At 38.9% G+C, this 26,560-nt stretch overlaps 1 protein-coding gene and 1 pseudogene across 6 annotated transcripts in view; one reads left to right on the top strand and one right to left on the bottom strand.

Annotated features, from left to right (window-relative positions):
- The window catches only part of CLEC1A (C-type lectin domain family 1 member A), a 54,703-nt gene that overhangs the window by 9,797 nt on the left and 18,346 nt on the right, over positions 1 to 26,560 (top strand). Inside the window, exons 1-3 of one of the 6 annotated variants that reach the window (XM_063672409.1) lie at positions 14,604 to 14,712; positions 20,999 to 21,096; positions 24,296 to 24,394. Coding sequence is in view for 4 of the 6 variants with exons in the window: in XM_063672406.1 (XP_063528476.1) it covers positions 14,598 to 14,712; positions 24,245 to 24,394 (265 nt within the window). In the remaining 2 variants the exon portion in view is untranslated. Of the gene's footprint in view, positions 1 to 14,511; positions 14,713 to 20,979; positions 21,097 to 24,244; positions 24,395 to 26,560 lie in introns of those variants that run through there. The other 5 variants (XM_063672408.1, XM_063672406.1, XM_054443834.2 and 2 more) reach the window with 5 other exon arrangements.
- On the bottom strand, positions 1,043 to 12,313 carry LOC129009833 (heterogeneous nuclear ribonucleoprotein A/B-like; annotated as a pseudogene).

The raw sequence follows: 26,560 nt of genomic DNA, 5'->3' as shown, positions 1-26,560 counted from the left end.
TCTATGTATGTCCCTTGCTCACTTTTTGATGGGATTATTATTATTTTTTTCTTGCTGATTTGTTTGAGATCCTAGTAGATTCTGGATATTAGTCCTTTGTTGGATGAACATATGTTTGCAAATATTTTATCTCATTCTGTGGGTTGTCTATTTACTCTGCAGATTATTTCTTTTGCTGTGCAGAAGCTTTTTAGTTTCATGAGGTCCCATTTATTTATTTTCATTTTTGTTGCATTTGCTTTTGGAGTATTAGTCATAAATTCTTTGCATAGGCTAATGTCCAGAAGAGTTTTTCTAATGTAATCTTCTGTGATTTTTATGGTTTCAGTTCTTAGATTTAAGTCTTTGATCCATCTTGGGTTGATTTTTGTGTAAGGTGAGAGATTGGGATCCAGTTTCATTCTTCTACATGCGACTTGCCAGTTTTTTCAGCACCATTTATTATATAGGTTTATGTTTTTGTATGCTTCATCAAAGATCAGTTGGATGTTAAGTATTTGGCTTTATTTCTTTTTTATGGGGGGGTTAAATTTTTATTTTAAATGCTTGGATAGCTTCAATATCCAGGTTGTGGCAAAATCAGGACACGTGTAAAATACCTTACATTAGATTCCCCAAAGGTACCAAAAAGTACAGTAAAATTAAGACTTCCATTACAGGAAATGTATGACATAAATAATACAAAATGAAAAGGTGACACTGGTTTCCTGAGATACAATTTACTCTTTACAACCAGGGTCCACAGGACCAGGCCGCAGAGTGCGGCAGCAGGAAGCAGAGACTGCCATTTTGTTCTGGGGGACCTGGTACGAAAAATCAGCCCATAATGCCTCTCTGGCCTCTCAGACACCACACGCTGCCTAAATAACTAGATCTCTGGAAATAGTAAACAAGAGAGTGATTTCCATGGGGGAACTTTTAAATAAGATGCACATGGGGCAAGCCATAGAAAGTTTGTCAGGTTAAATTTGGTACATAATTGTGTTCACTCCATATCCAAACACAACATGTGTGCGGTCGGTTGATCTCTCCTGCTGCTGCTTCAGTATGGCTTGTAGGTATTCTGATGGCCACCATGTCGCTGGCTCTTGCTGTAGTTTGTGCCCTGACCTCCACCTCCACCACCACCTCCGCTGCCTCGGTTCCCTCGGTTGTGGTTTCCACGGTCCCCAGAACCATACCGTTGCTGCCAATAAACTTTGGGCTGGGCCACCTTGATCTCACGCTTACTTCCACTGATAGTATGGAACTTTTTCTCCAGAACTTTCTTCATAGGTTCTTCTTTTTTAAAGGAGATAAACACAAAACCTTGTCTTTTGTTCAACTTTGGATCCACTGGAATTTCAATGGCCTCGATCTCCCCAAACTCGCCAAAGTACTCCCTGATCTTTTCCTCAGTGGCTTCAGGATTCAGACCCTCGACGAAGATTTTCTTCACCCGGTCCTTCTTCATAGCCATGGCCTTTTTAGGGTCAATGACACGGACATCCAGCCTGTACTCCTTCTGGTCTAGGACCTTCTCCACATTGGTTGCATCTTTGAACAGGATAAACCCAAACCCTCTTGCCCATCCAGTGTTGGGATCCATTTTTATTGTACAGTCAATGACTTCTCCAAATTTAGTAAAACGGTCCTTTAAATCCTTTTTGCTGGTATCCCAGCTCAGGCCACCAACAAGCATTTTTCCTGCGTCTTCCTCGTTCTTGCTGGCGTTGATCTGTTCGTCCTCGGCGATTTTTGATTTTGATTCCCGCTCGAAGGCGCTGCGGTCGCTCCGACGACTCGCCTTCGGGGCGGCCTCGGTTCTCGGTGGCGCCCGTAGTATCCAAGGACTTGATAGGCCGAGTCGCGGCAGCTACTAGCCCACTTGTCCCCACCCACCGGGGAAAGCGCTTTGGGCTGGGCCGTGCTCCAATTCGCGCTGCTGAGGTCTGGCCTCCACCAGCTGACGGAGCCGCTTCAACTGCAACCCCTCCTCCTCAGCCGCTGCAGCAGGGAACCCACCGACCCACAAACCAGCTCCCGCCGGCGTGGTGCCGCTGCCTCCTTTTTGTTTTCTGTTTTTGTTTTTGTTTTGTTTTTGGAGATGGGATCTTGTTCTGTTGTCCAGGCTGGAGTGCAGTGACACAATCTCAGCTCACTGCTGCCTCCGCCTCCCAGGTTCAAGCGATTCTCCTGCCTCAGCCTCCTGAGTAGCTGGGATTACAGGTGTGCACCACCACATCCAGCTAATTTTTGTATTTTTAGTAGAGAAGGGGTTTCGCCATCTTGGCCCTGCTGGTCTCGAACTCCTGGCTTCAAGCAATCTGCCTGCTTCGGCCTCCCAAAGTGTTGGGATTACAAGTGTGAGCCACCTTGCCTGGACATTCGGCTTTATTTCTGAGTTCTCTTTTTCTATTCCATTGGTTCATGTGTCTACTTTTATAGCAGTACCATGCTGTTTTGGTAACTATAGACTTATAGTAAAATTTGAAGTCTAATTATGTGATGCCTCCAGATTTGTTCTTTGTGCTTAGGATTGCGTTGGCTATCCAAGCTCTTTTTTGGTTCCATATGAATTTCAGGATTGTTTTTTCTAGTTCTGTGAAAAAATGATGATGGTATTTTGATGGAAATTGCAATGAATCTGTGGATCACTTTGGGCAGTATGGTCATTTTCACAATATTGTTTATTCCAATCCATGAGCATTGGATGTGTTTCAATTTGTGTCATCTATGATTTCTTTCAGCAGTGTTTTGTAGTTCTTCTGGAGCTCTTTCACCTCCTTGGTTAAGTATATTCCCAGGTATTTATTTCTGCAGCTGTTGTGAAAGAGTTGAATTATTGATTTGACTCTCAGCTTGGTTGTTATTGGTGTATAGCAGTGCTACTGAATTGTGTACATTGATTTTGTAACCTAAGAGTTTACTGAATTTGTTTATCAAGTCTAGGAGTCTTTCAGAGGGGTCTTCAGAGTTTTCTAGGTATACAGTCATATTGTTGGCAAAGAGTGATAGTTTGACGTCCTCTTTACCAATTTGGAAGCCTTTTTTTTCTTTCTCTAGCCTGATTGCTCTGGCTAGGACTTCTAGTACCATGCTGAATAGAAATAATGAAAGTGGGTATCCTTGTCTTGTTGTAGTTCTCAGGAGGAATGCTTTCAACTTTTCCCCTTTGGTATGATGTTGGCTGTGGCTTTGTCCTATGTGGCTTTTATTATTTTGAGGTAAGTCTTTTCTATGCTTAGTTTGTTGAGGGTTTTTATCATAAAGGAATGCAGGATTTTATTCAATGCTTTTTCTGCATCTATTGAGATGATTGTATGGTTTTTGTTTTTAATTCTAATTATGTGATGTATCACATTTACTGGCTTGCTTATGTTAAACCATCCCTGCATCCCTGGGATGAAACACACTTGATCATAATGTATTATCTTTTCATATATTTCTTTTTTTTTTTTCTTTTTGAGACAGAGTCTCATTCTGTCATCCAGGCTGGAGGGCAGTGACATGATCTCAGCTCACTACAACCTCCACCTCCCGGGTTTGAGTGATTCTCCTGCCTCAGCCTCCCGAGTAGCTGGGACTACAGGCACGTGCCACCACACCTGGGTAATTACTGTATTTTTAGTAGAGATGGGGTTTTGCCATGTTGGCTAGGCTGGTCTTGAACTCCTGACCTCAAGTGATCCGCCTGTCTCAGCCTCGTAAAGTGCTGGGATTACAGGCATGAGCCACTGCGCCCAGCATTGTACTATCTTTTTGATTGGCTGTTGGATTCAGTTAGCTAGTATTTTGTTAAGGATTTTTACATCTATGTTCATCAGGGATATTGGTCTGTAGTACTGGTCTTTTTAAAATTATATTATTTCCTGGTTTGGGTATCAGGGTGATATTGGCTTCATGGAATCATTTAGGGAGGATTCCCTGTTTTTCAGTTTCTGAATAGTTTCAGTAGGATTAGCATCAATTCTTTGAATGAATGATAGAATTCAGCTGTAAATTCATCTGGTCCTAGGCTTTTTTTTGTTGGCTTTTTTTTTTTTAAATTACAGATTCAGTTTTGCTGCTTATTATTGGTCTGTTTAGGGTTTCTATTTCTTCTTGATTTAATCTAGGAGGGTTGTATTTTCTAGGAATTTATCCATTTCTTCTAGGTTTTCTAGTTTGTGTAATTAAAGGTGTTCATAGTAGTCTCAAATGATTTTATGTATTTCTGTGGTATCTATTGTAACGTTTCCAGTCTCATTTCTTTTTTTCCCTGGAGGATAAACTATTTATATTTTATTTGTTACTGTATAACATATTGACTGCTTCAAAAAGCAATCAAACCGAAACCAAACAAAAACCTAGAAATCCAGAATTTGACAGATACAAATGTGTGACTGTTGCCTTATGCTTGGGAAGCTATATTTCTATATCAACAATGTCAAATTTGCAAAAGACACAAAACTAGAAAAAACAGTTAACACTCTTTTCGTAGATTGTATTATTCTCTTTTTTTATTTTTTATTATTTTATTTTTTTATTATACTTTTATTATTATACTTTAAGTTCTAGGGAACATGTGCACAACATGCAGGCTCGTTACATAGGTATACATGTGCCACGCTGGCCTGCTGCACCCATCAACCCATCATTTACATTAGGTATTTCAACCCATCATTTACATGAGGTATTTCTCCCAATGCTATCCCTTCCGCTGCCCCCCACCCCATGACAGGCCCCGGTGTGTGATGTTCCCCACTCTTTGTCCAAGTGTTCTCATTGTTCAATTTCCACCTACGAGTGAGAACATGTGGTGTTTGGTTTTCTGTCTGTGATAGTTTTCTGTCCTTGTGATAGTTTGCTCAGAATGATGGCTTCCAGCTTCATCCAGGTCCCTGCAAAGGACATGAACTCATCCTTTTTTATGGCTGCCTAGTATTCCATGGTGTATATGTGCCACATTTTCTTAATCCAGTTTATCACTGATGGACATTTGGGTTGGTTCCAAGTCTTTGCTATTGTGAATAGCAATAAACATACGTGTGCATGTATCTTTATAGTAGCATGATTAATGATCCTTTGGGTATTGTAATGAGAACACTGGGTCAAATGGTATTTCTGGCTCTAGATCCTTGAGAAATTGCCACACTGTCTTCCACAATGGTTGAACGAGTTTACACTCCCACCAACAGTGTAAAAGCGTTTCTATTTCTTCACATTCTCTCCAGCATTTGTTGTTTCCTGACTTTTTAATGATCACCATTCTAACTGGTGTGAGATGGTATCTCATTGTGGTTTTGATTTGCATTTCACTGACGACCAGTGATGATGAACATTTTTTCATGTGTCTGTTGGCTGCATAAATGTCTTCTTTTGAGAAGTGTCTGTTCATATCCTTTGCCCACTTTTTGATGGGGTTGTTTGTTTTTTTCTTGTCAATTTAAGTTCTTTGTAGACTCTGAATATTAGCCCTTTGTCAGATGGGTAGATTGCAAACATTTTCTCCCATTCTGTAGGTTGCCTGCTCACTCTGATGGTAGTTTCTTTTGCTGTGCAGAAGCTCTTTAGTTTAATTTGATCCCATTTGTCAATTTTGGCTTTTCTTGCCACTGCTTTTGGTGTTTTAGTCATGAAGTCCTTGCCCATGCCTATGTACTGAATGGTATTGCCTAGGTTTTCTTCTAGGATTTTTATGGTTTTAGGTCTAACATTTAAGTCTTTAATCCATCTTGAATTAATTTTTGTATAAGATATAAGGAAGGGATCCAGTTTCAGCTTTCTATATATGACTAGCCAGTTTTCCACACCATTTATTAAATAGGGAATCCTTTCCCCATTTCTTGTTTTTGTCAGGTTTGTCAAAGATCAGATGGTTGTAGATGTGTGGTGTTATTTCTGAGGGCTCTGTTCTGTTCCATTGGTCTATATCTCTGTTTTAGTACCAGTTCCATGCTGTTTTGGTTACTGTAGCCTTGTAGTATAGTTTGAAGTCAGGTAGCATGATGCCTCCATCTTTGTTCTTTGGGCTTAGGATTGACTAGGCAACGCAGGCTCTCTTTTGGGTCCATATGAACTTTAAAATAGTTTTTTTCCAATTCTGTGGAGAAAGTCATTGGTAGCTTAATGGGGATGGCATTGAATCTATAAATTACCTTGGGCAGTATGGCCATTTTCATGATATTGATTCTTCCTATCCATGAGCATGGCATGTTCTTCCATTTGTTTGTGTCCTCTTTTATTTCGTTGAGCAGTGGTTTGTAGTTCTCCTTGAAGAGGTCCTTCACATCCCTTGTAAGTTGGATTCCTGGGTATTTTATTCTCTTTGTAGCAATTGTGAATGGGAGTTCACTCATGATTTGGCTTCTGTTTGTCTGTTATTGGTGTATAGGAATGCTTGTGATTTTTGCACATTGATTTTGTATCCTGAGACTACGCTGAAGTTGCTTATCAGCTTAAGGAGATTTTGGGCTGAGACAATGGGGTTTTCTAGATATACAATCATGTCATCTGCAAACAGGGACAATTTGACTTCCTCTTTTCCTAATTGAATACCCTTTATTTCTTTCTCCTGCCTGATTGCCCTGGCCAGAACTTCCAACACTATGTTGAATAGGAGTGGTGAGAGAAGGCATTCTTGTCTTGTGCCAATTTTCAAAGGGAATGCTTCCAGTTTTTGCCCATTCAGTATGATATTGGCTGTGGGTTTGTCATAAAAAGCTCTTATTATTTTGAGACATGTCCCATCAATACCTAGTTTATTGAGTATTTTTAGCATGAAGGGTTGTTGAATTTTGTTGAAGGCCTTTTCTGCATCTATTGAGATCATCATGTGGCTTTTGTCGATGGTTCTGTTTATGTGATGGATTACATTTATTGATCTGTGTATTTTGAACCAGCCTTGCATCCCAGGGATGAAGCCAACTTAATCGTGGTGGATAAGCTTTTTGATGTGCTGCTGGATTCGGTTTGACAGTATTTTATTGAGGATTTTTGCATCAATGTTCATCAAGGATATTGGTCTAAAATTCTCTTTTTTTGTTGAGTCTCTGCCAGGCTTTGGCATCAGGATGTTGCTGGCCTCCTAAAATGAGTTAGGGAGGATTCCCTCTTTTTCTATTGATTGGAATAGTTTCAGAAGGAATGGTACCAGCTTCTCTTTGTACCTCTTGTAGAATTTGGCTGTGAATCCATCTGGTCCTGGACTTTTTTGGTTGATGAGCTATTAATTATTGCCTCAATTTCAGAGCCTGTTATTGGTCTATTCAGAGATTCAATTTCTTCCTGGTTTAGTCTTGGGAGGGTGTATGTGTCCAGGAATTTATCAATTTCTTCTAGATTTTCTAGTTTATTTGCATAGAGGTGTTTATAGTATTCTCTGATGGTAGTTTGTATTTCCGTGGGATCAATGATGATATCCCCTTTATCATTTTTTTATTGCATCTATTTGATTCTTCTCTCTTTTCTTTTTCATTAGTCTTGCTAGCCGTCTATCGATTTTGTTGATCTTTTCAAAAAACAGCTCCTGGATTCATTGATTTTTTGAAGGGTTTTTTGTGTCTCTATCTCCTTCAGCTCTGCTCTGATCTTAGTTATTTCTTGCCTTCCGCTAGCTTTTGAATGTGTTTGCTCTTGCTTCTCTAGTTCTTTTAATTGTGATGTTAGGGTGTCGATTTTAGGTCTTTCCTGCTTTCTCTTGTGGGCATTTAGTGCTATAAATTTCCCTCTACACACTGCTTTGTGTCCCAGAGATTCTGGTACATTGTGTCTTTGTTCTCATTGGTTTCAAAGAATATCTTTATTTCTGCCTTCATTTCGTTATGTACCCAGTAGTCATTCAGGAGCAGGTTGTTCAGTTTCCATGTAGTTGTGAGGTTTTGAGTGAGTTTCTTAATCCTGAGTTCTAATTTGATTGCATTGTGGTCTGACAGATGGTTTATTGTGATTTCTGTTCTTTTACATTTGCTGAGGAGTGCTTTACTTCCAACTATGTGGTCAATTTTGGAATAAGTGCAATGTGGTGCTGAGAAGAATGTATATTCTGTTGATTTGGGATGGAGAGTTCAGTAGATGTCTATTAGGTCTGCTTGGTGCAGAGCTGAGTTCAAGTACTGGATATTCTTGTTAACCTTCTGTCTCATTGATCTGTCTAATATTGACAGTGGGGTGTGTGTTAAAGTCTCCCATTATTATTGTGTGGGAATCTAAGTCTCTTTGTACATCTCTAAGGACTTGCTTTATGAATCTGGGTGCTCTGGTATTGGGTGCATATATATTTAGGATAGTTAGCTCTACTTGTTGAATTGATCCCTTTAGCATTATGTAATGGCCTTCTTTGTCTCTTTTGATCTTTGTTGGTTTAAAGTCTGTTTTATCAGAGACTAGGATTGCAACCCCTGCTCTTTTTTTACTTTCCATTTCCTTGGTATATCTTCCTTCATCCCTTTATTTTGAGCTACTCCTGCTCACACTTGGTTTTCATTTGCATGAAATATAATTTTCTACCCCTTTACCTTGAATTTATATGAGTCCTTACATGTTAGATGAGTCTCTTGAAGATAGAAGAAATTTGGTTTGTAATTTTTAAAACTGATTCTGCCAATCAGTTTCTTTTAAGTGGAGCATTTAGGCCATTTATGTTCAATGTTAATATTGAGATGTGAAGTACTGTTGTACTCATATTAATTGTTACCTAGATACTTTGTGTTTTTCATTGTGTTGTTGTTTGATAGGCTTTGTGAGTTTTATGCTTTCAGGAGGTTCTATTTTGGTGCATATTGAGCTTTGTTTCAAGATTTAGAACTCCTTTTCACATTTCTTTTTTTTTTTTTTGAGACGGAGTCTCACTTTTTTGCCCAGGCTGGAGTGCAGTGGTGCGATCTTGACTCACTGCAACCTCCAGCTCCCTGGTTCAAGCAATTCTCCTGTCTCAGCCTCCCAAGTAGCTGGGACTACGGGTGCCCACCACCACATCTGGCTAATTTTTTATTTTCTTTTTTTTTGAGATGGAGTTTTCCCTCTTGTTGCCCAGGCTGGAGTGCAATGGCGTGGTCTTGGCTCACCACAACCTCCACCTCCTGGGTTCAAGTGATCCTCCTGCCTCAGCCTCCCAAGTAGCTGGGATTACAGGCACCCACCACCACACCCAGCTAATTTTGTATTTTTAGTAGAGATGGGGTTTCACCATGTTGACCAGGTTGGTCTCAAACTCTTGACCTCAGGAAATCCTCCTGCCCTGGCCTCCCAAAGTGCTGGGATTATAGGCATGAGCCACCAGGCCTAGCCTAATTTTTGTATTTTTAGTAGAGATGAGGTTTCACCATATTGGCCAGGCTGGTCTCAAACTCCTGACCTTGTGATCCTCCTACCTTGGCCTCCCAAAGTGCTGGGATTACAGGCATCAGCCAAAACACCCAGCCCTTTTCACATTTCTTGTAGTGCTGGTTTGATAGCACTACAAATTCCCTCAGCATTTGTTTGTCTGAAAATGACTTTATCTCTCATTTCATTATATCTCTCTTTCATTGAGTTTTGCTGGATACAACATTCTTGGCTGACAGTTACTCTGTTTAAGGCAGCTAAAGATAGGGTCCCAATTCCTTTGGGCTTATAAGGTTTCTGTTGAGAAGTCTGCATTAGTCTGATAGGTTTTCCTTTATAGGTGACCTGATGCTTTTTGTCTGACTGCTCTTATATTTCTTTTCTACATGTTGACTTTAGATGGCCTGACGACTATGCCTTGGTGGTGATCTTTTTGCAATGAGTTTCTCAGGAGTTCTTTGAGCTTCCTGGATTTGGATATCTAAATCTCCAGCAAAGCCAGGGAAGTTTTCCTCAATTATTCCTTCAAATAAGTTTTCCAAACTTTTTGTTTTCTCTTCTTCCCTCAGGAACACCAATTATTCTTAGGTTCGGCTGTTTTACATGCTATCATATTTCTTGGAGGCTTCATTCATTTGATTCTTTTTTCTTCATTTTTGTCTGATTGGCTTAATTTGAAAGCCTCATCTTTGAATTCTGAAATTCTGTCTTCTACTTGTTCTAGTCTATTGTTAATACTTTCCACTGCATTTTGTAATTCACTAAATGTGTCTTTCATTTCCAGAAGTTCCTTTTTTATATTTAGCTCTCTAGAAAATTTTTCATTTATAATCTGAATTTTTTAAAAAGTTTCTTTATGTTGGTTTTCACCTTTCTCTGGTATCTCCTTGAGTAGCTCTCATACAACATTCTGAATTCTTCATTTGGTGTTTCTAAGATTTTATCTTAGTTTGGCTTCATTGCTTGAGAGCTAATGTGATCTTTTGGGAGGTGTTATACAACCCCATTTTATCATATTAACAGAATTACTTTTCTGGTTCTTCCTTATTTGGGTAGACTATTTCTTCTAATTATTCTTAAATTTATTTTTGATTTGACTGTGTGATTTTATTTCTTATTTTCTTTCTTAAGGATTTGACTTTAATGTTTATAGTTTGTTATAGCCTAATTTGATTCTTGGTGCTTTTAGGGGTGAAAACTCTGTATGATTTCCTTGGTTATAGAGAAACTTTGTATGATGGCTTTCTCAGATGCTAGACATAGTAGTAATGTGCTGAGTGTGTGAGCAAACTTACTGTCTCTGGAAGCTTATCTCATTCCAATGTGGTATGCACTTTTAAGTTTATTTACTTTTCCCCAGTATTTTATTCACTGGGTTGATGGTTCAGGCTTCAGGCCGGTAGTGGAGGTGTTCCTAGGTAGGAACCAGTTGCGGCTAGAGAAGGTGGGTAAATGCAATACCCAATGGTGGGCAGAGGTCTCAGCCTTGACAAAGGGGGGGAGCTGTCAGAGAGACACACTGAAGTCTTATCGGGGGAAGGGTGGTAGCCACCTTAGCTCCCCTGTCAGGTCAGCTGGGAAGCTATCCATCTCCCAGACTCACATCTGTCCCAATATTCTGGCTATTCAGATCAGACAGGCCTCTCTTTTCATCTGTTGGAATGTTAATGTTCCAAGTAGGGAATTGTGACTCTGCCTCTTATGTAAGTCTGAAACTGGAGGGTGCTTCCCCTGTGGGGATGCAGTCACCCTGAAGTGTTCTACAAAGTCTGTCTATGGGTGCACCGATGCTGAGCTTTTGTGGGAGAAGACCCAGCTGTGTCTGCAGTGGTGGATGAGGTTGTTAAGAAGTCCCCTTCTCCAAGATCCTTGATAAGCACCAGGGCTGTCTGACTGTTGGGACAGCTGTAGACATTCCCTGCTGAGCCCAGCACTTCAATTCTGCCTCTATTGAAAGGAACTTCCCACCAGTGGAACAATCTAATCCTTAAGACCTGCCATCTGGATTCTTTATTCACACAGGGTGTTCCCTTGATGTGGCACGCTCTCCCTTTCCTTAGGAGTAGAAGTTCTTGAGAGACAGACTACTATGAGTGCTGCTGCTCCTCAGGGTCTAGCCACTCAGTGACTCCAGACTGGTGCTGGGGGATGTCTGCTAAGGATCCAGTGATATGACCTGTCCTCCAGTTTTCCAGCAGCCGTTATCAGCACCAGGTCTGATGGGGGTGCCAGAGGCGTGACATAGACCTGTGAGATTCTTTGATTATAGATAACTTTAGTGTGTTGTCTTTCTTGAATGCTAGTTCAGGTAGTAATAAACTGGTCATGTGGATAGACTCAGGACCTCCTGGTTAGACAGGGTGGTGCAGGAAGTGGTAATAGCTGAGGTCACACAGTAGTTTTGTCCTTCCTGAGTGCAGTGTTATTCCACCTACAGATGCTGCAATGGACTGTGTTGGTGGGCTTCCAGCTACTGGGTGGCATTTGCAAAAGAGTATCAGGTGTGGTAGTAGTAGTGGGATTTGTGCTTGCCTTATGTTGCCCAGGGTAGGTAGTCTGGCTTCTCAGGTGATGGATGGGGCTATAAACCTCCCCAGGGTTTCTATCCTTTGTATTAAGTCCTTTGTATTAAGCTACCACGGCAGGTGGAGGGGCAAAGCCAGATGAGGGCTGTGTTAGGTAGGTCTGCACTCTGAGTCACGGCAAGCAGCGGCCCCTTTTGGAGATGTGGTTGCACAGGGAGTGGGGAGTAGCAGGCAGCAGTAAGCCTAACCCAGATTTCACACAGTTGTCAAGGCAGATCTGGCTCCTGCAGTACTCTGCTAGCAGCAGTGAGCTAAGTTCCAGGCAGTCTGCACTCAGAGCTCACAACTACCTGAGGCCATAAACTTTTCCCGTGGTGATAGCAACTGCTGGCGTTCAGGCCATGCCCCTCTCTGTCCACCCACACAGCTGGCACCCAGATCCTGCACTCATGGCTGCAACACATTTCCCACTAACCTTTCTGGTTCTGGCCAAGGGAGTTCATCTTCACTTGAGGTTATATTGTGAATTTCAGTTGGGAGTTTTTACAATGTGCAACTCCTGACTGAGCTAGTTGGCTGAGTTCCATGAGGTTGTCTGTGAGGTATAATAAGGAATAGCTTCCCTTGGTTCATGCTGGAGACTGGGAATGCACACAAGCTTCTTCCTGCTGCTGCTCTTAATTTTGTATTCATCACAGCTCTTTTAATTGGTTCCAGTGCTGGGACGGGTTAAGGCCTTCCCCCACGGCATGGACTTTCAGGTTCCCCAGTGGGGGTATGTATCCTGGAGCCAGTCTCTTCACCTCGCACTCCCTGGGAGCTTATAGCTTTTCACCTAGCTCATGGTGTAGGTGTAACCTGCCGCTTCCTTCAAAGAGTCTGGATTCTTTCAGTTTTCCTGTTCAGTTCCTGCGTTGCTTCTTGGGAAAAAGTTCACAGTGAGAAGGTTTTTTTTTTTTTTTTTAGATGGAGTCTCGCTCTGTTGCAGTGGTGTGATCTTGGCTCACTGCAACCTCTGCCTCCTGGGTTCAAGTGATTCTCTTACCTCAGCCTCCCCAGTAGCTGGGATTATAGGCACCCGCCACCATGCCCTGCTGATTTTCATATTTTTAGTAGAAACGGGGTTTTGCCATGTCAGTCAGGCTGGTCTCGAACTCCTGACCTCAGGTGATCCACCCACCTCGGCCTCCCAAAGTGCTGGGATTAAAGGCGTGAGCCACCATGGCTGGCCCACAGTGAGCATTTTTTACTCGCTGTTTTGTCTTTCCAAGTGGTAGAGTCATGCTAACACTGCCTCCAATCTGCCATCTAAAAAAAAAAAAATCCAGTTTTTAAAAAATTTAGAATAATTTGATGAACAACACACAGCTTGAAACACATGTGAATCCAGAATGTGCACTTCCTCAAAGGTCTTTTATATGGTCTGGCTACCCCAACTGGAGCATTCTGACACTCCTTCATATTTAGTGTGCTTCATTTTGCCCATCTATCACTTAACATCTGGAAAAGTTTTGGTAGAGTAATATAAGTCTATTGTACAGGTTCAGGAAGAACTTTTAGACATTATCTAAAACAATCTTCTTGTCTTTCAGTTTAGGAAATGTAGACGCAAATTGTTAATTGTCCTCCCAAAGCCACAAGGTTGTCACTGATACCTATCTTACTATGGTTTGAATGTGTTTCCTGCAGAATTCAGGTGTTGCCAATGTGGTAGTATTGAGAGAGGTGGGGCCTTTAAGAGATGATTAGTCCCTGAAGTCTTCTCTCTTGAGGATGGTATTAAGGCCTTTATAAAAGAGGCTACATGTAGCATTTGGCTGTCTTGACCTTCTGCTTTCTGCCATGTGAGAATAGCCTTCCTCCTCTACAGAGAGTGCAGCTCTCACCTGACATCCAAACCTGTCAGTGCCTTGATCTTAAATTTGCCAGCTTCTGGAATGCTGAGAAATACATTTCTGTTGCTTATAATTTATCTGGTCTCACGTATTCTGTTGTAGGTCAGCACAAACAGACTAAGACAGGGAATATAATTCTAATGTACTGATTCAGGAAGAATTTTTTCACATTACCTAAAACATTTTCTTCTCAGTTTAGGAGATTTAGGCACAAACTTAGTGGCTTCCCCAAACCACATGGTGGTTAGTGATAGTTTTAAAAGTTTTTACTTCCAGTAAAATGTATAATTCCTCACGATCATAATGTACCAAATGTGCTATAAAATGTTAAATCAAGTTCAGATACTATAAGAAAGATCACTACTCTGTTCTTGGAGAAAGGAAGGGGCTAGGTCCTATAATCTCTTTTCTTTTCACAAAGGCACAGAGAGGTTAAACTAAGTGACTCCCTAAAGGATGGGTAAGAAACAGGGATGTGTGTCCTTCCAAGTTATTATTATTCTGCAGACTCTGAAAGAACCACAGTGCTACACCGTGCTATTGTAAGTTCTTGACTTCTTTACACTGAAGTTACATGAGAAATGCAAACAGGTAAACAAAGGAGACCTGAGAAAGGCCAACTTTTTGATAACTGTTTAGACAGAGACTGCCTAAACAGAAAACACATGCTATTTCCCCTCAGCCTGACTGATTTGGCATTCAGAGTACAAGCTCACAGGACAGGGGCTGGGCCTGTCCAGTCAGGAACTGCAGCCAGAGACTTCCCCTGCTACTTGCTGGGAAAGAACATTAGGAATGCCTTTTAGTGCCTTGCTTCCTGAACTAGCTCACAGTAGCCCGGCGGCCCAGGGCAATCTGACCACATTTCACTCTCACCGCTGTAGGAATCCAGATGCAGGCCAAGTACAGCAGCACGAGGGACATGCTGGATGATGATGGGGACACCACCATGAGCCTGCATTCTCAAGCCTCTGCCACAACTCGGCGTCCAGAGCCCCGGTGCACAGGTACGCTGTCTCCTGGAGTCCAAATAGACCAGAGTGCTTGTGAAATGTGTGAGATGAGCTGTCCCTCCTAGAAATGGATATATTTAGCTTGCATCTTGTAATTTTATTTCCAATTACTCACCCTGTGACATAGTAGTGATTTTTTTTTTCAGTTCTATTCAGTTCCATAATTCCCACACTTAGAGAAGGATTTTATTTCCTGGGCCACTCAGCCAATCTAAAGCTAAAATATGACTTCAGTTCTAGTGAAAAGGACTCACATGGTCATATACACAGGACTAGGTTCTAGGTCCTAAACCAGGTACGCCACTTTCCTTCTGTGTAACTTTGGACGAGTTATTTAAGTATCCTGGTAGCATCATATTCTTTATTTATAAAATATTAAAGGCCACAAACATGTATAAAGGGCTCATTATGTGCTGGCAGTGTTTTAAATACTTTAAGTATATTAATTCATATTAACTTGAATTAATATTAAATAGAAGTAATGAAACTTCCTTTACAAGGTGGTTGTGAGTACTGAGAATGATAAATTATGTAAAATATTTGAATGTCTGTCTGATCTGATATAGACTGACACAAAATTGCTAAAAGGAACACTTTAGGAATTCTTAAGAAATGGAATGTTGAAAGGAATCCCACATTTTAACATTCATTCAGTGCCTGTATTTTAATATGTCCTTTCCCTTCTGATTATATCATTGTTTTCTTCACCTTTGTAAATCTGGATATACCTTTAAAAAAAAAACTATCCTGTTGCTTATTTCTTTATCAAATAACTTTTAGTTTTCTTTCCTTTCTCCTACTAAACCCTCCATTCACTTTCTATTTATTTCTATTTATTAAATGACTCTCCACCTGAAACCTACTAATATGGCTTTTTTTTTTTTTTAACTAAACTACCCAGTAAGCTGTTAAGGGACATTGGGGATTTCCAACCTCTTTGAAATGAAGCTAAGTGACAAAAGTAGGGATGTCAGCTTCTGTAGCCACAGGATATGTATAATAGGATGCAAAGTGTTTTCCTCCAAAAAAACTTAGGAAGAGTCCATTTTTAGGGCTGTGGTTTTGAGTAGCTTGTATATAACTTCATTTTCCACCTTTGACTGGAGCCAGGAACTCTCTCAAGGATTAGTGATCAGCATAATTAAGAACAGCATGTACAAATAAGTTCTGCTGAGGTTGAAGGGTGGAGAGGGAGGTGGAGCAAGATAAAACACTAGCTGCAATATCTGGGAGCTTCTTTGTAAGAAATGGATATTGAAACAGTAGAAGTGGAGTTTACAAAGAATTGTCTTGGAAGAAATCATCTGGAAATAGTTATCTTACGCAACATATATGAGATCTTGTTTTCATCTTTTTATGGTAATACAAACATTGAGGGGAATGCCATCATAGAAGTATAATTATTTCTTAGATAAACATATCTGATATACCTTCACTGATAAAAATAACAGCAGAAATCACTCAGAAATTTTCGGCAATGTGGAGGATTCAGATTCAACGTAATGATGTGACACCATTAAGAGCTGGCAACTTTTATTTTTTAGAATTAATAAAAATAAATCACACATTCATTTAATTTCTAGACTTTTGTCAATAACAATTGATGTAACAACTATGTTTGTGTTTAAAAATGTCAAACAATTAAGATAGTAAAAATGCCAAACAATTAAGATAGTGAAAAAGAAAAACAACAACCTCATACATTTTTCACAAACTTATGTCTGGGGTCATGTTATCCTAGTACTGAGGATATAATGTCCAATGTGATATGGTCCCTGTTCATAAGGAAATTGAAAGTCTAATACAATTCTCAACTAAGGAATAAGTATAATAAGGTGCTATGGCAGAAGCATGTACAGTACAGCTGAGAGCTTGGTTATTTTTACCTAATTAAGTAGAGGAGTTCAGGAAAGGCTTAACAGAAGGAGCGACGGTGGAGTTGAGTTAATTTTAAGATCTTCCACATAATAAGGAATCGGGAGTGAGGGTGTTTGAGAGGCTGGGGACACTACAGACAGAGAGACATATGAAGGGAAAGTCATGAAGGTTTTCAGTAGCTTTGTATTTTTAGAGAACTATAAGCAATATGTATGGCGTAGGTGTAGAGTTGGAGGAGGGAAACTTGGCAAAGGGGTAAATCTGGCAAGTTAAGGAGGGATTTTAGGGCATGCTGATCTATTTTAATTCTATTCAATAGTTAAAATGAAGTCAATGCAGGATTTAGATAGGGAGAAACAGAATTTTGCGTTTTGGGAAAACCTTCCTGGCTGCAATGGAAAGGATAGGTTGAAGGTATATGAAACTGCATGTACCGATACCAAATTTTTTCACTAGTCCAATACAAGAGTAAAAGAACCTGAACTGAGGCAGTATAGTAAAAATGAGGAAAAAGAATCAGATATGAAAGATGTCGAGGTGATGGAGTTTAGATAATCGGTGACTGGCTACATGTGAGGAGACAAGGAAAGGGACCTCGGTGGTAGGTTGACTAGGTTCTGTCTGATGTAATGTGGATGGTGCTGCTGTTAACTGAGACAGAAACTATAGAAGGGACAGGAAAGACGATGAATTGAGTTTGAGTTTAAGGGGTCTGCAGAAGGAGGGACATGAATTTGGAGCTGTCCAAAGACACCTGTATATGCAGGATGTGGATTGGGCTACATATACATGTGGGAATTACTGGCATAGTAAATAAATAAATAAATAAAGTAAATGAGGTACCTAAGTCATTAAGTCAAATAAATGGATAGTAATTAAAATGTATGAGAGTGAGTGAGATCACTGAGGGAGGGAATGTAAAATGAAAACATGAATGAACAGAAGAATAGAGTGTCAAGGAGATAATCTGAGGGAATATCAACACCTGAGGAGCAAGAAGAATGAAAGATTCCAAAAGGAGCTACTAGGGATGAATAGCAGAGAGTGGTACAAGCAGGAGTCTTGGAGAGAGGCAACAAAGGCATCAAGAGGCAATAAATTCAAGAGTAATGGAAAATTAGAGTAATGGAAGAGACAATAAATTCAAGAGTATTGGAAAAGTCAATCATAATGACTGTGAGTTTTAAAAACAACAAATAACAAATACTGCAGATATTTTAAGCAAAAGGAAGACTAAAATGATTATTTAATAATTTATCAATAAGGAGGAAAATATTTAGTTTTGATAGCAGTGGTTTGAAAAGGAACTGATGGTTACATAATAAAATAAACAATTTAAGTCATTTTCTCTTTTTCTTTCTCTCTTTTTTTTGAAGATAAAATGGGTTATTGCTGAGGTATTACAGGGTTAGGTGAAAGATTTTAAGAATTATTTTTTAAGATGTGGGAAATTCTAACTCAATTGTAGATTGAAAATAAGTTCAGGGAGAGAACTTCACATTAACAGTACAGTAAGAGGAAAGAGGATGAAATAACTGACAGGCTGAGATTCCTGCCAGAGACTAAATTTTATCCTATCAAAAGAATATGAAAAATTACTTTGGTTAAATAATTTAAAAAACATTTAATAATAAATTCAAGTTCCTCTTTTCCCTTGTTCACATTAATTACAGTACTATTGAATTTCCCAGCGTTTTAGTTTTATTTCCTCAATTACAGTATAAATCCCTCGTCACAGTCATGACATAAATCACTGTTAACTGATTCAACAACTCTTTAAATCAAACCTACTAATGACAAGACATTATGGGATGTACTAGAGGAGCCTCTTTTTCAGGTGCTTAGAGAAGTGGAAGGAATACTCTAAATCAATAGTTGTAGTAAATGTCATTTAGTGCTATTAAATCAATGTTGGAGGCCGCAGAAGCAATATAGGAATGAATGAGTTACTGATTGAGTTTAGTTTTGCGAGTTCCCAGAGGAAGTGACGTGATCTGGACCCATGAGGCTAAGAAGTATAATGGGATCCTATTAGGAGGAGCCTGATACAGCACACTAAGAAACTGATAAAACAGAATGAGCCTTGGGAAACTTTTCTTCCTATGGAAGAGAGGAAGTATGATTAAATTTATGCTTTCAAAATTCATCTTGCTGGTAGAGTGGACATTTCATAATATAGAAGGGAAAAGTTGCAAGCTGCTGTCGTTCTATGATTCCAGATGCACTGCCATGTATAAATATTGATCTGAGATGTGTTGGGAGGATAGGAAGATGATTGAAAATGTCCAGCTCTGGAATCAGTCAGCTTGGGTAGCTCTGTGCAACTTAGTGACTTAGGCAACTTAAGTGACTCCTTGGTAATTCAATTTTTGTAAAGGTTGTTTCCAGTGAAATAAAGTGTATCTAGAACACACTTATAGTTACTATTAATAACTATTTCTCTCTCTCTCTTTTTCAATATTCTCCATCCAATCATTCTATATAAAGACATGGAGAAACACAATCCTGGGGAGTTACTAATAGTTCATTAGTAACTATTACTAATAGTAGCTGTGTGTTCCTGAATAAGCTGTCTAAACCTGCTAGCCTCAGTTCCCTATCTGTAAAATAAGATAATAATATCTACCTTATAGGGGGTGTTTGTGAGGCTAGATGAGAACATTCATATAAGACATTTTTCTCAGTAACTCAAGAAATGTGAGCAATTATCATTAATGGTAATGTTGTTTTTGAATTATATTTCAGTAAATAATATCTGTTGATGGGGATATAAAATTGAGTCACCTAACTTTTACTGAAGAGGAAAAATATAATTAAGTTTCTAAATACTGTGAATTGGAACCTCAATGATATTCTAGAAATAGCTCATATGTTTTTAGATGTATACTCTTTTCAAATAATAGGAAGGATAACACACATTTTCATTTAGAGAGTATGAAAATAGCAATATTTGAAATAGATTCATAAGAGAAAAGAAACCTGCATTTACATGAACACAGAAAAGCAGACTCAACCCATGAACTCAAATTCCCATGAGGAGGTTTCCTATGCACTACATGTGAGGATTAAGGAAACAAAGACATTTACATTTCAAAATACAAAGGGATCAAAAAGTGCTTTCTGAAATATTATGTACATTGCCACCAGTTTTGCCCCCATGTCTCTGTGACTCCTGACTGGCTCACGGAAAAGTGTGCAAAATATAGCGTTAAACATAAGGATTTAATTCTAGCTCTGCAACTAGTTTGTAACATGCACATTATTTAAACTCTCGGTGTCTTCCCCAGCTTTTAAGACCTTTTGCATTTCATAGGTATACTAATAGACTGTATATGGTAATGTCAGCTTAGTTTCTTAGGTGGAAAACAAAATTTTCCCTCTCTGACGCCTAATGAAGGGTAACTGGTTAAGTCTGACAACTCTCCACTCACAAAGTTTCATATAATTACACAGTAATTGGTATCCAAAATTTGACCCTAGCACTAAGACCTTTTATAGTATGGTTAATACTAAGAGGATACAGGAAAGGTTTTTTTTTTCTATATATATCTTATTATTCCTAGGGGTGTTTATATCATTCCTTGGCCTGTCCACACCCCTTTCTAAACATGCCTCAGGAGACACCAAAGGGGTTCTTTTCCAAAAAATAAAACCACAATAAAGCCAAACCAAACTCAAGCGACCTCCTAGGCATCTTATTTTTGTGAAAATCTGTCTCATGTTAGGGTGAGGGTGATCCCTGGAGAGAGACTTCAGTATGATTAGGAGCACTTGGAATAAAACTGAGAAACATTAGACTCACAGTTAGAAGAAAAACATCTAGAAGGAAAAATAGTATCAAAGAAAAAGAAAAAGTGAAACTTTCAGTTTCATGGACTTTCTGTCATGGGAGCTTGGTTTCCTGGAAGATGAACTCCCTAGGATTGTGTTTCTCCATGTCTTTTATATAGAATGATTGGAAGGAGAATATTGAAAAAGACAGAGAAAGAAAGTGAGAGAGCAAGAGGAGGGAGATGGGAAGAGAGAAGAAAAATTTCAAAATGTGAAAATTTGATCAGAGAAAGAGGATTTCTTAGAAGAGATTTTAAAAAACTTTTTAAAGCCTATTATACTTCTTTTATTTTTTCTGCCCTTGAGGCAATCTTAGGAAGGATCATGTATTTTTTTTCTTTTCATGAATATAATTATTATTGAAAGATGTTCTGATTTCTGAAGTCCAGGCCCTCACTTCACAGTAGGAATTTAAGTTCACTCTTTTTGGTCCTTTGGGCAGAAAAACAACAACTCCCATGTCCTCGATATTACGCGAGAGAAAGCAGATTTATTTTATTTTATTTTATTTCATTTCATTTCATTTCATTTCATTACTGCTTTTGAGAGAAGATCTTACTCTGTCACCCAGGCTGGAGTAGAGTGGCACGATCACGACTAACTGCAGCCTTGACCTCCCTGGCTCAAGCAATCCTCCCACCTCAGCCTTCTGAGTAGCTGCGACTGCAGGTGTGTGCCACCATGGCTGATGAATTTTAAAAACTTTTTATATAGATGGGGGTCTCATTATGTTTCTATCTTTTGTAGAGATGGGATCTCACTATGTTGCTCAGGCTGGTCTCGAACTCCTGGCCCAAAGCAATCCTCCTGCTTCAGTTGGGAGGATTCCAAAGTGATGAGATTACAGGCCTAAGACACTGTGCCTGGTGGAAAACAGATTTATAAAGAGATAAATAAGTTGGTTGACTGTCATAGTTCTACTTCTCCTTTACTTCTTATTTTTAATTTCAGCCAGACAAATATTAACTATAAGAAGTAACAGGATTTAAAAAATTATTATGACTTTGAGATGTGTATTAATGTAACTGTGTTTAAGTAGGAGTAGGCAGGCATATAACACAGATATTTGTATATAATGGACCTATTCATTCATTTATTTAAATTTAATTGAGCTTATTTCAACTACTGCCCTAGGAATTGGGTTGCAATAATGGATAAATAGATATTTTCCAAGAAGGAGCTTAATTTTTCCTGGAGTAAGACAAATATAAGCTAAATGAAATAACAAAGATATACAATATATTTAATGGTAATAAGAGGTATGTGGAAAAATAAAATCACCATGGTGGTGGGCTCACATAAGCACTTTTAACTATGGAATCTAGAAGCATCCATATGACTAACTTTCTTGGACTGTATGGAAGCTTACAAATATAGGGTTTTGGAGAGGATGATTAACCCAAACTATATTCTGCCTCTGATCTTTTTTTTTTTTATGTTCTGCTGATCTGAAATACTTTTACAGTCAATACCACGAGAAAACCATTCTTTTTCAGAGAAACTAAGACTAAATCACATAGCTCAGTTAACTGAAAGAAACAGGAGGAAGCAAATCTCCCTTAGATTTGTTCATGATATAATCTCACAAAAGTCAGTGTATAGAAACCAACATGGCTGGGAGATGTATTTAGCTGAGTCTGTTTTCTGCTGACATAGATGTTGCTGAAAAGTCAATAGACTACAAAAAAAAAAAACCAAAAACCTGTAAACTTAACTTTGGAGAACCCATTTATCTCTTTAAAACTTAAATAGTTTAAGTCATATTAATTTTTTATAATTTCATTTTTTGATTGTTTAAACTGTCAAAGATTTACTCAGCCCTTATGTCCCAGGCACTACTTTCAGTAGTGGAAATAGACTGGTGGACAAGATAGACAAGATCATTGTTTTAATGGAATGTTAAATGGAGAGAAAGGAGACAGACAAAAAGAAACAAAAGTCATGAAAATATTACCTAGTACAGGGTGAGTGATATGCTAGAGATGGACTCATGGACCTCTTCCAAGGATGTGCCATTGAAACTGAAATTAATGCAGAGGCAGAAGTAGGGCTGATAAAGGTGCTTAGGGTCAAGCTTGATCAGATCAAGGACTAAACGGAAGCCCATTGTGAGTAGTACAAGTGAGTGAGAGGAAAATAGTTCAGAAAGGGGTGAAAGAGCTAAGGCAGGTCTCAATAAGACTAATGCAGGATTTAATTCTAAGTGCAATAAAGCTTTTGAAGTTTTTAAGTAGGGAAGTAGCATAATAAAATTGCCATTTTTTTTTTTTTTAAAAAGGAGCAATCTGTGAAAAGCGATTTGGATTTTATTCTAAATGTAATGAAAGCTACTTACGAAGGAGATGATTGCTAAGAAATAAGATTCACATTTAAAAATATATCAGTATGTCTACTCTGAGACTTTAACTTATTTTGCCTACTAGATTGTAAGTTCCAGAGGATAGTAATCATACTGTCTATTTCTATATTCTTTACTAGTTATTATTCCCCATTTGGAAATAACGTTTCATATAAATCTCTACCTAGAATTGGCCGGGCGCGGTGGCTCATGCCTGTAATCCCAGCACTTTGGGAGGCGAGGTTAGAGGATCACTTGAGCTCAGGAATTAGAGAACAGCCTGCAGCCTGGGCAACATGGTGAAACCTCATCTCCAACAAAAATATAGGAAAAAAAAAATTAGCCAGGCGTGGTGGCACGTGCCTGTAGTTCCGGCTCCTCAGGAGCTGAGGTGGGAGGATTGCTTGAGCCTGGGAGGCGGAGGTTGCAGTGAGCCGAGATCGCGCCACTGCGCTCCAGCCTGGAAAATCTCTGTATTATGTACCTAGAATGTATTATGTATAGGCCCTTGCTAGAAGGAAAAGAATTTTCCTTTCAAAAAGCCCCTCCTATCTCTTTAATCTTTCTGTTTCAGAACGTGACTTGAATTCTCAGTGAAGTAGAACTAACCGGCTACAAAGAGATCAGAGTTTGTTTGAGGATTTCACTCTCTGTTTCATTTTTATCACAATGCTAGATGCTACCTGCACCTGACTGAGACTCTTCCCTGTCAGATATGTTAGGTCATTCAGACTCAGATAGGTGACCTCACTAGGTGAGGGGTCTGCTCATGACTTACAGTAAAACCTCTGCAATTACTAGTCAAACTTATGGCAATGGAGGGCAAGGAAAACATGTTTGCCACAGTTTTAAAAATTATTTAACTGTTGCAAAAATAGTTTAGATTCATCTTTCAGAAATTGATTATCATGTTTCTTTATAATCTATTTTTGAAAAAATATAAATCAAATGAATGAACAAACAATATCCTTACAAAAGAGGGACTTTCAATCAAGCAATTCCACAGAAAAACAGTAAAATTATTACTTCCCATTATTATTTCCCCTTTAGAAAAAGCATATACGGAACTTGGGGGAAGGGGGATGTTTTTCAAAAGTAATAACAAATTAATTTCATCTTTCCCCTGATTACGTAAAAAGTTGTCCCTTGGTAAGGTTCAGAGATTCTCAGGCTGTGTTTCAGACATTTTCATGACAGTCTTTCATAATTAGAATTTTGACAAGCAGAAGGTTGTACAAAGAACCACATAAAGATAATGGTAATGCATAGTGTGATTCAGTGCAAAGTAAGACTTGAGGGGTGGATACAAATGGGTGGGGCTTGTGAGAAAATCTAGCTGTGATAAGTGAGGCTTGCACTGAGCCTTACGATGATGTTTCTGAGGACAGAAAGCAAGTTATCCAGCCCCTGTTACTGTTGTCCAGCCTAATTTGTTCTTGTGCAGAATCAACTCCACTCCCTTACCTGTTATTGCCTTAGATGCAAGAGGAAGAAAGAGCCAAACCCTGCTTTCTCTTCTGTTCCCTGCAGAGCACAGGGCTCCCTCTTCAACGTGGCGACCGGTGGCCCTGACCCTGCTGACTTTGTGCTTGGTGCTGCTGATAGGGCTGGCAGCCCTGGGGCTTTTGTGTAAGTCTGCGCTCTGACCTGGGGGAGGATCCTGGTTCCGAGGTTTGTCTAGGATGAGGAACACTTGTTATGGATATGTTTTTTAAACTTTAATTCTTTAGCCTTTGGAAAATTCAGTGTATCTTTTTTTAAATGGCAACTATGTAAATAGTGAATAATGGAAGAAGAATTAAAAAAAAATCAGTTGCCAACTAGAATTAAACATTCTGTTTGAGATAAGAAGGGTTTTGTCTGTTTGTTTGTATGTCAATGTTTAAAAAAAATCATTTATTTTAAATAAATGCATGCTTCAGCCCTCTCCCATTCCACAAAAGACTAGGGTATCAGAGGTTTTGGCTCTGAGAATACAAGGTTCAGTGGGCTAGTGCAGAATATACTACCCACAGAGCCACGTGTACCATCAATAAGAGGAGAGTAGGTAAATTCCTTAATCACCATATTTTTTAAAGGCCAGGAAGTTATACAGTCACTTTATAAAAACTTGTGAAAATCAAATCGGAAAAATGCATATCTAAAAATATTTAAATTTCAAACTAGTAAAAACAAGTTAAAAGGCTTAAAAAAAAAAGTGGATGAATTTGCCTCAGTAGGTGAAGACCCCACAGCAATGTTTCCTAAACAGCTGAAGAAGGTTATTCAAAGAAAAATGTTATATAGAAGAGCAGATTTTAATGTCAAAAATTGGGTTTTATAGGAATTTTAATACTTGTGTTTGTATCTTATATTTCAAAATTAAAAATAATTTCTTATTGCCCTTTTTGATCCCAAAAGTTTTATTTCATTGTGATAGAACTATTGTTTTGCAATCACCATTATTCTTGGAAATATAGAGGAACTCTCATGATTCATGAGGGATTTCTATACTTAGATGTAGAGACCTGAATTTCAAATCTGAATGTTGAAAATTTCTAGTCAAATGACATTAGGAATTTACTTGTTCTCAATGATCCTAATTGCAAACTGTAAAATCATGGAAAAAATAATAACACTATTTCAATAACTGAATAAGTAACAATATATGGTATATTGTCAATACTCAATATAATGATCAACATATAAACAGATTGGTGGTTTTATGTTGAGTAACATTTGAGAATATACATAAAAATATTTATCAAGCAGTAAATATAGGTTGAGAATTTATTCCTGAAGTTAGGAACTAATATTATAACTCCACATTTCTATTTATTTATTTATAAATATATATAGATACATTATTTAAATTATACATTTTTTTTAGGCCAGGAATGGTGGCTCATGCCTGTAATTCCAGCACTTTGGGAGGCTGAGGCGGGCGAATCGCTTCAGGTCAGGAGTTGGAGACCAGCCTGGCCAACATGGTGAAACCTTGTCTCTACTGAAAATACAAAAATTAGCCAGGCGTGGTGGTGGGCATCTGTAATCCCAACTACTCAGAAGGCCGAGGCAGGAGAACCGCTTGAACCCAGGAGGCGGAGATTGCAGTGAGCCAAGATCACACCACTGCACTGCACTCCAGCCTGGGTGACAGAGTGAGACTCCGTCTAAAAAAAAAAAAAAAAAACTATATATATATATATATAAAACATTGAGGTATGTCCTTTATATGCCAATTTTGCTGTATGTTTTAATCATAAAGGAATGCTGGATTTTGTCAAATGCTTTTTCTGCATCTATTGAGATGATCATAGGATTTTTGTTTTTATTTCTGTTTATGTAATGTGTCATATTTATTGACTTGTGTATGTTAAACCATCCCTGCATCCCTGGGATGAAACCCACTTTATCATGTGGTATTATCTTTTTGATGTACTGTTGGATTCAGTTAGCTAGTCTTTTTTTTTTTTTTTTTTTTTTTTGAGATGGAGTCTTACACTGTTGCCCAGGCTGGAGTGCAGTGGCATGATCTCAGCTCACTGCAAACTTCGCCTCCCGGGTTCAAGGGATTTTCCTGCCTCAGCCTCCCGAGTAGCTGAGATTACAGACACCCACCACCACACCTGGCTAATTTTTGTTTTTAGTACAGACAGGGTTTCTCCATGTTGGTCAGGCTGGTCTCGAACTCCCGACCTCAGGTGATCCACCTGCCTCGGTCTCCCAAAGTCCTGGGATTGCAGGCATGAGCCACCGCTCCAGGCCTCAGTTAGCTAGTCTTTTGCTGATGATTTTTGCATCAGTGTTCATCAG

This window comes from Pongo pygmaeus, chromosome 10, assembly GCF_028885625.2.
Source record: "Pongo pygmaeus isolate AG05252 chromosome 10, NHGRI_mPonPyg2-v2.0_pri, whole genome shotgun sequence".
NCBI classification, from domain to species: domain Eukaryota; kingdom Metazoa; phylum Chordata; class Mammalia; order Primates; family Hominidae; genus Pongo; species Pongo pygmaeus.
Note: the sequence above shows the minus strand (reverse complement) of the source record. Positions and strands in the feature narration are given on the sequence as shown.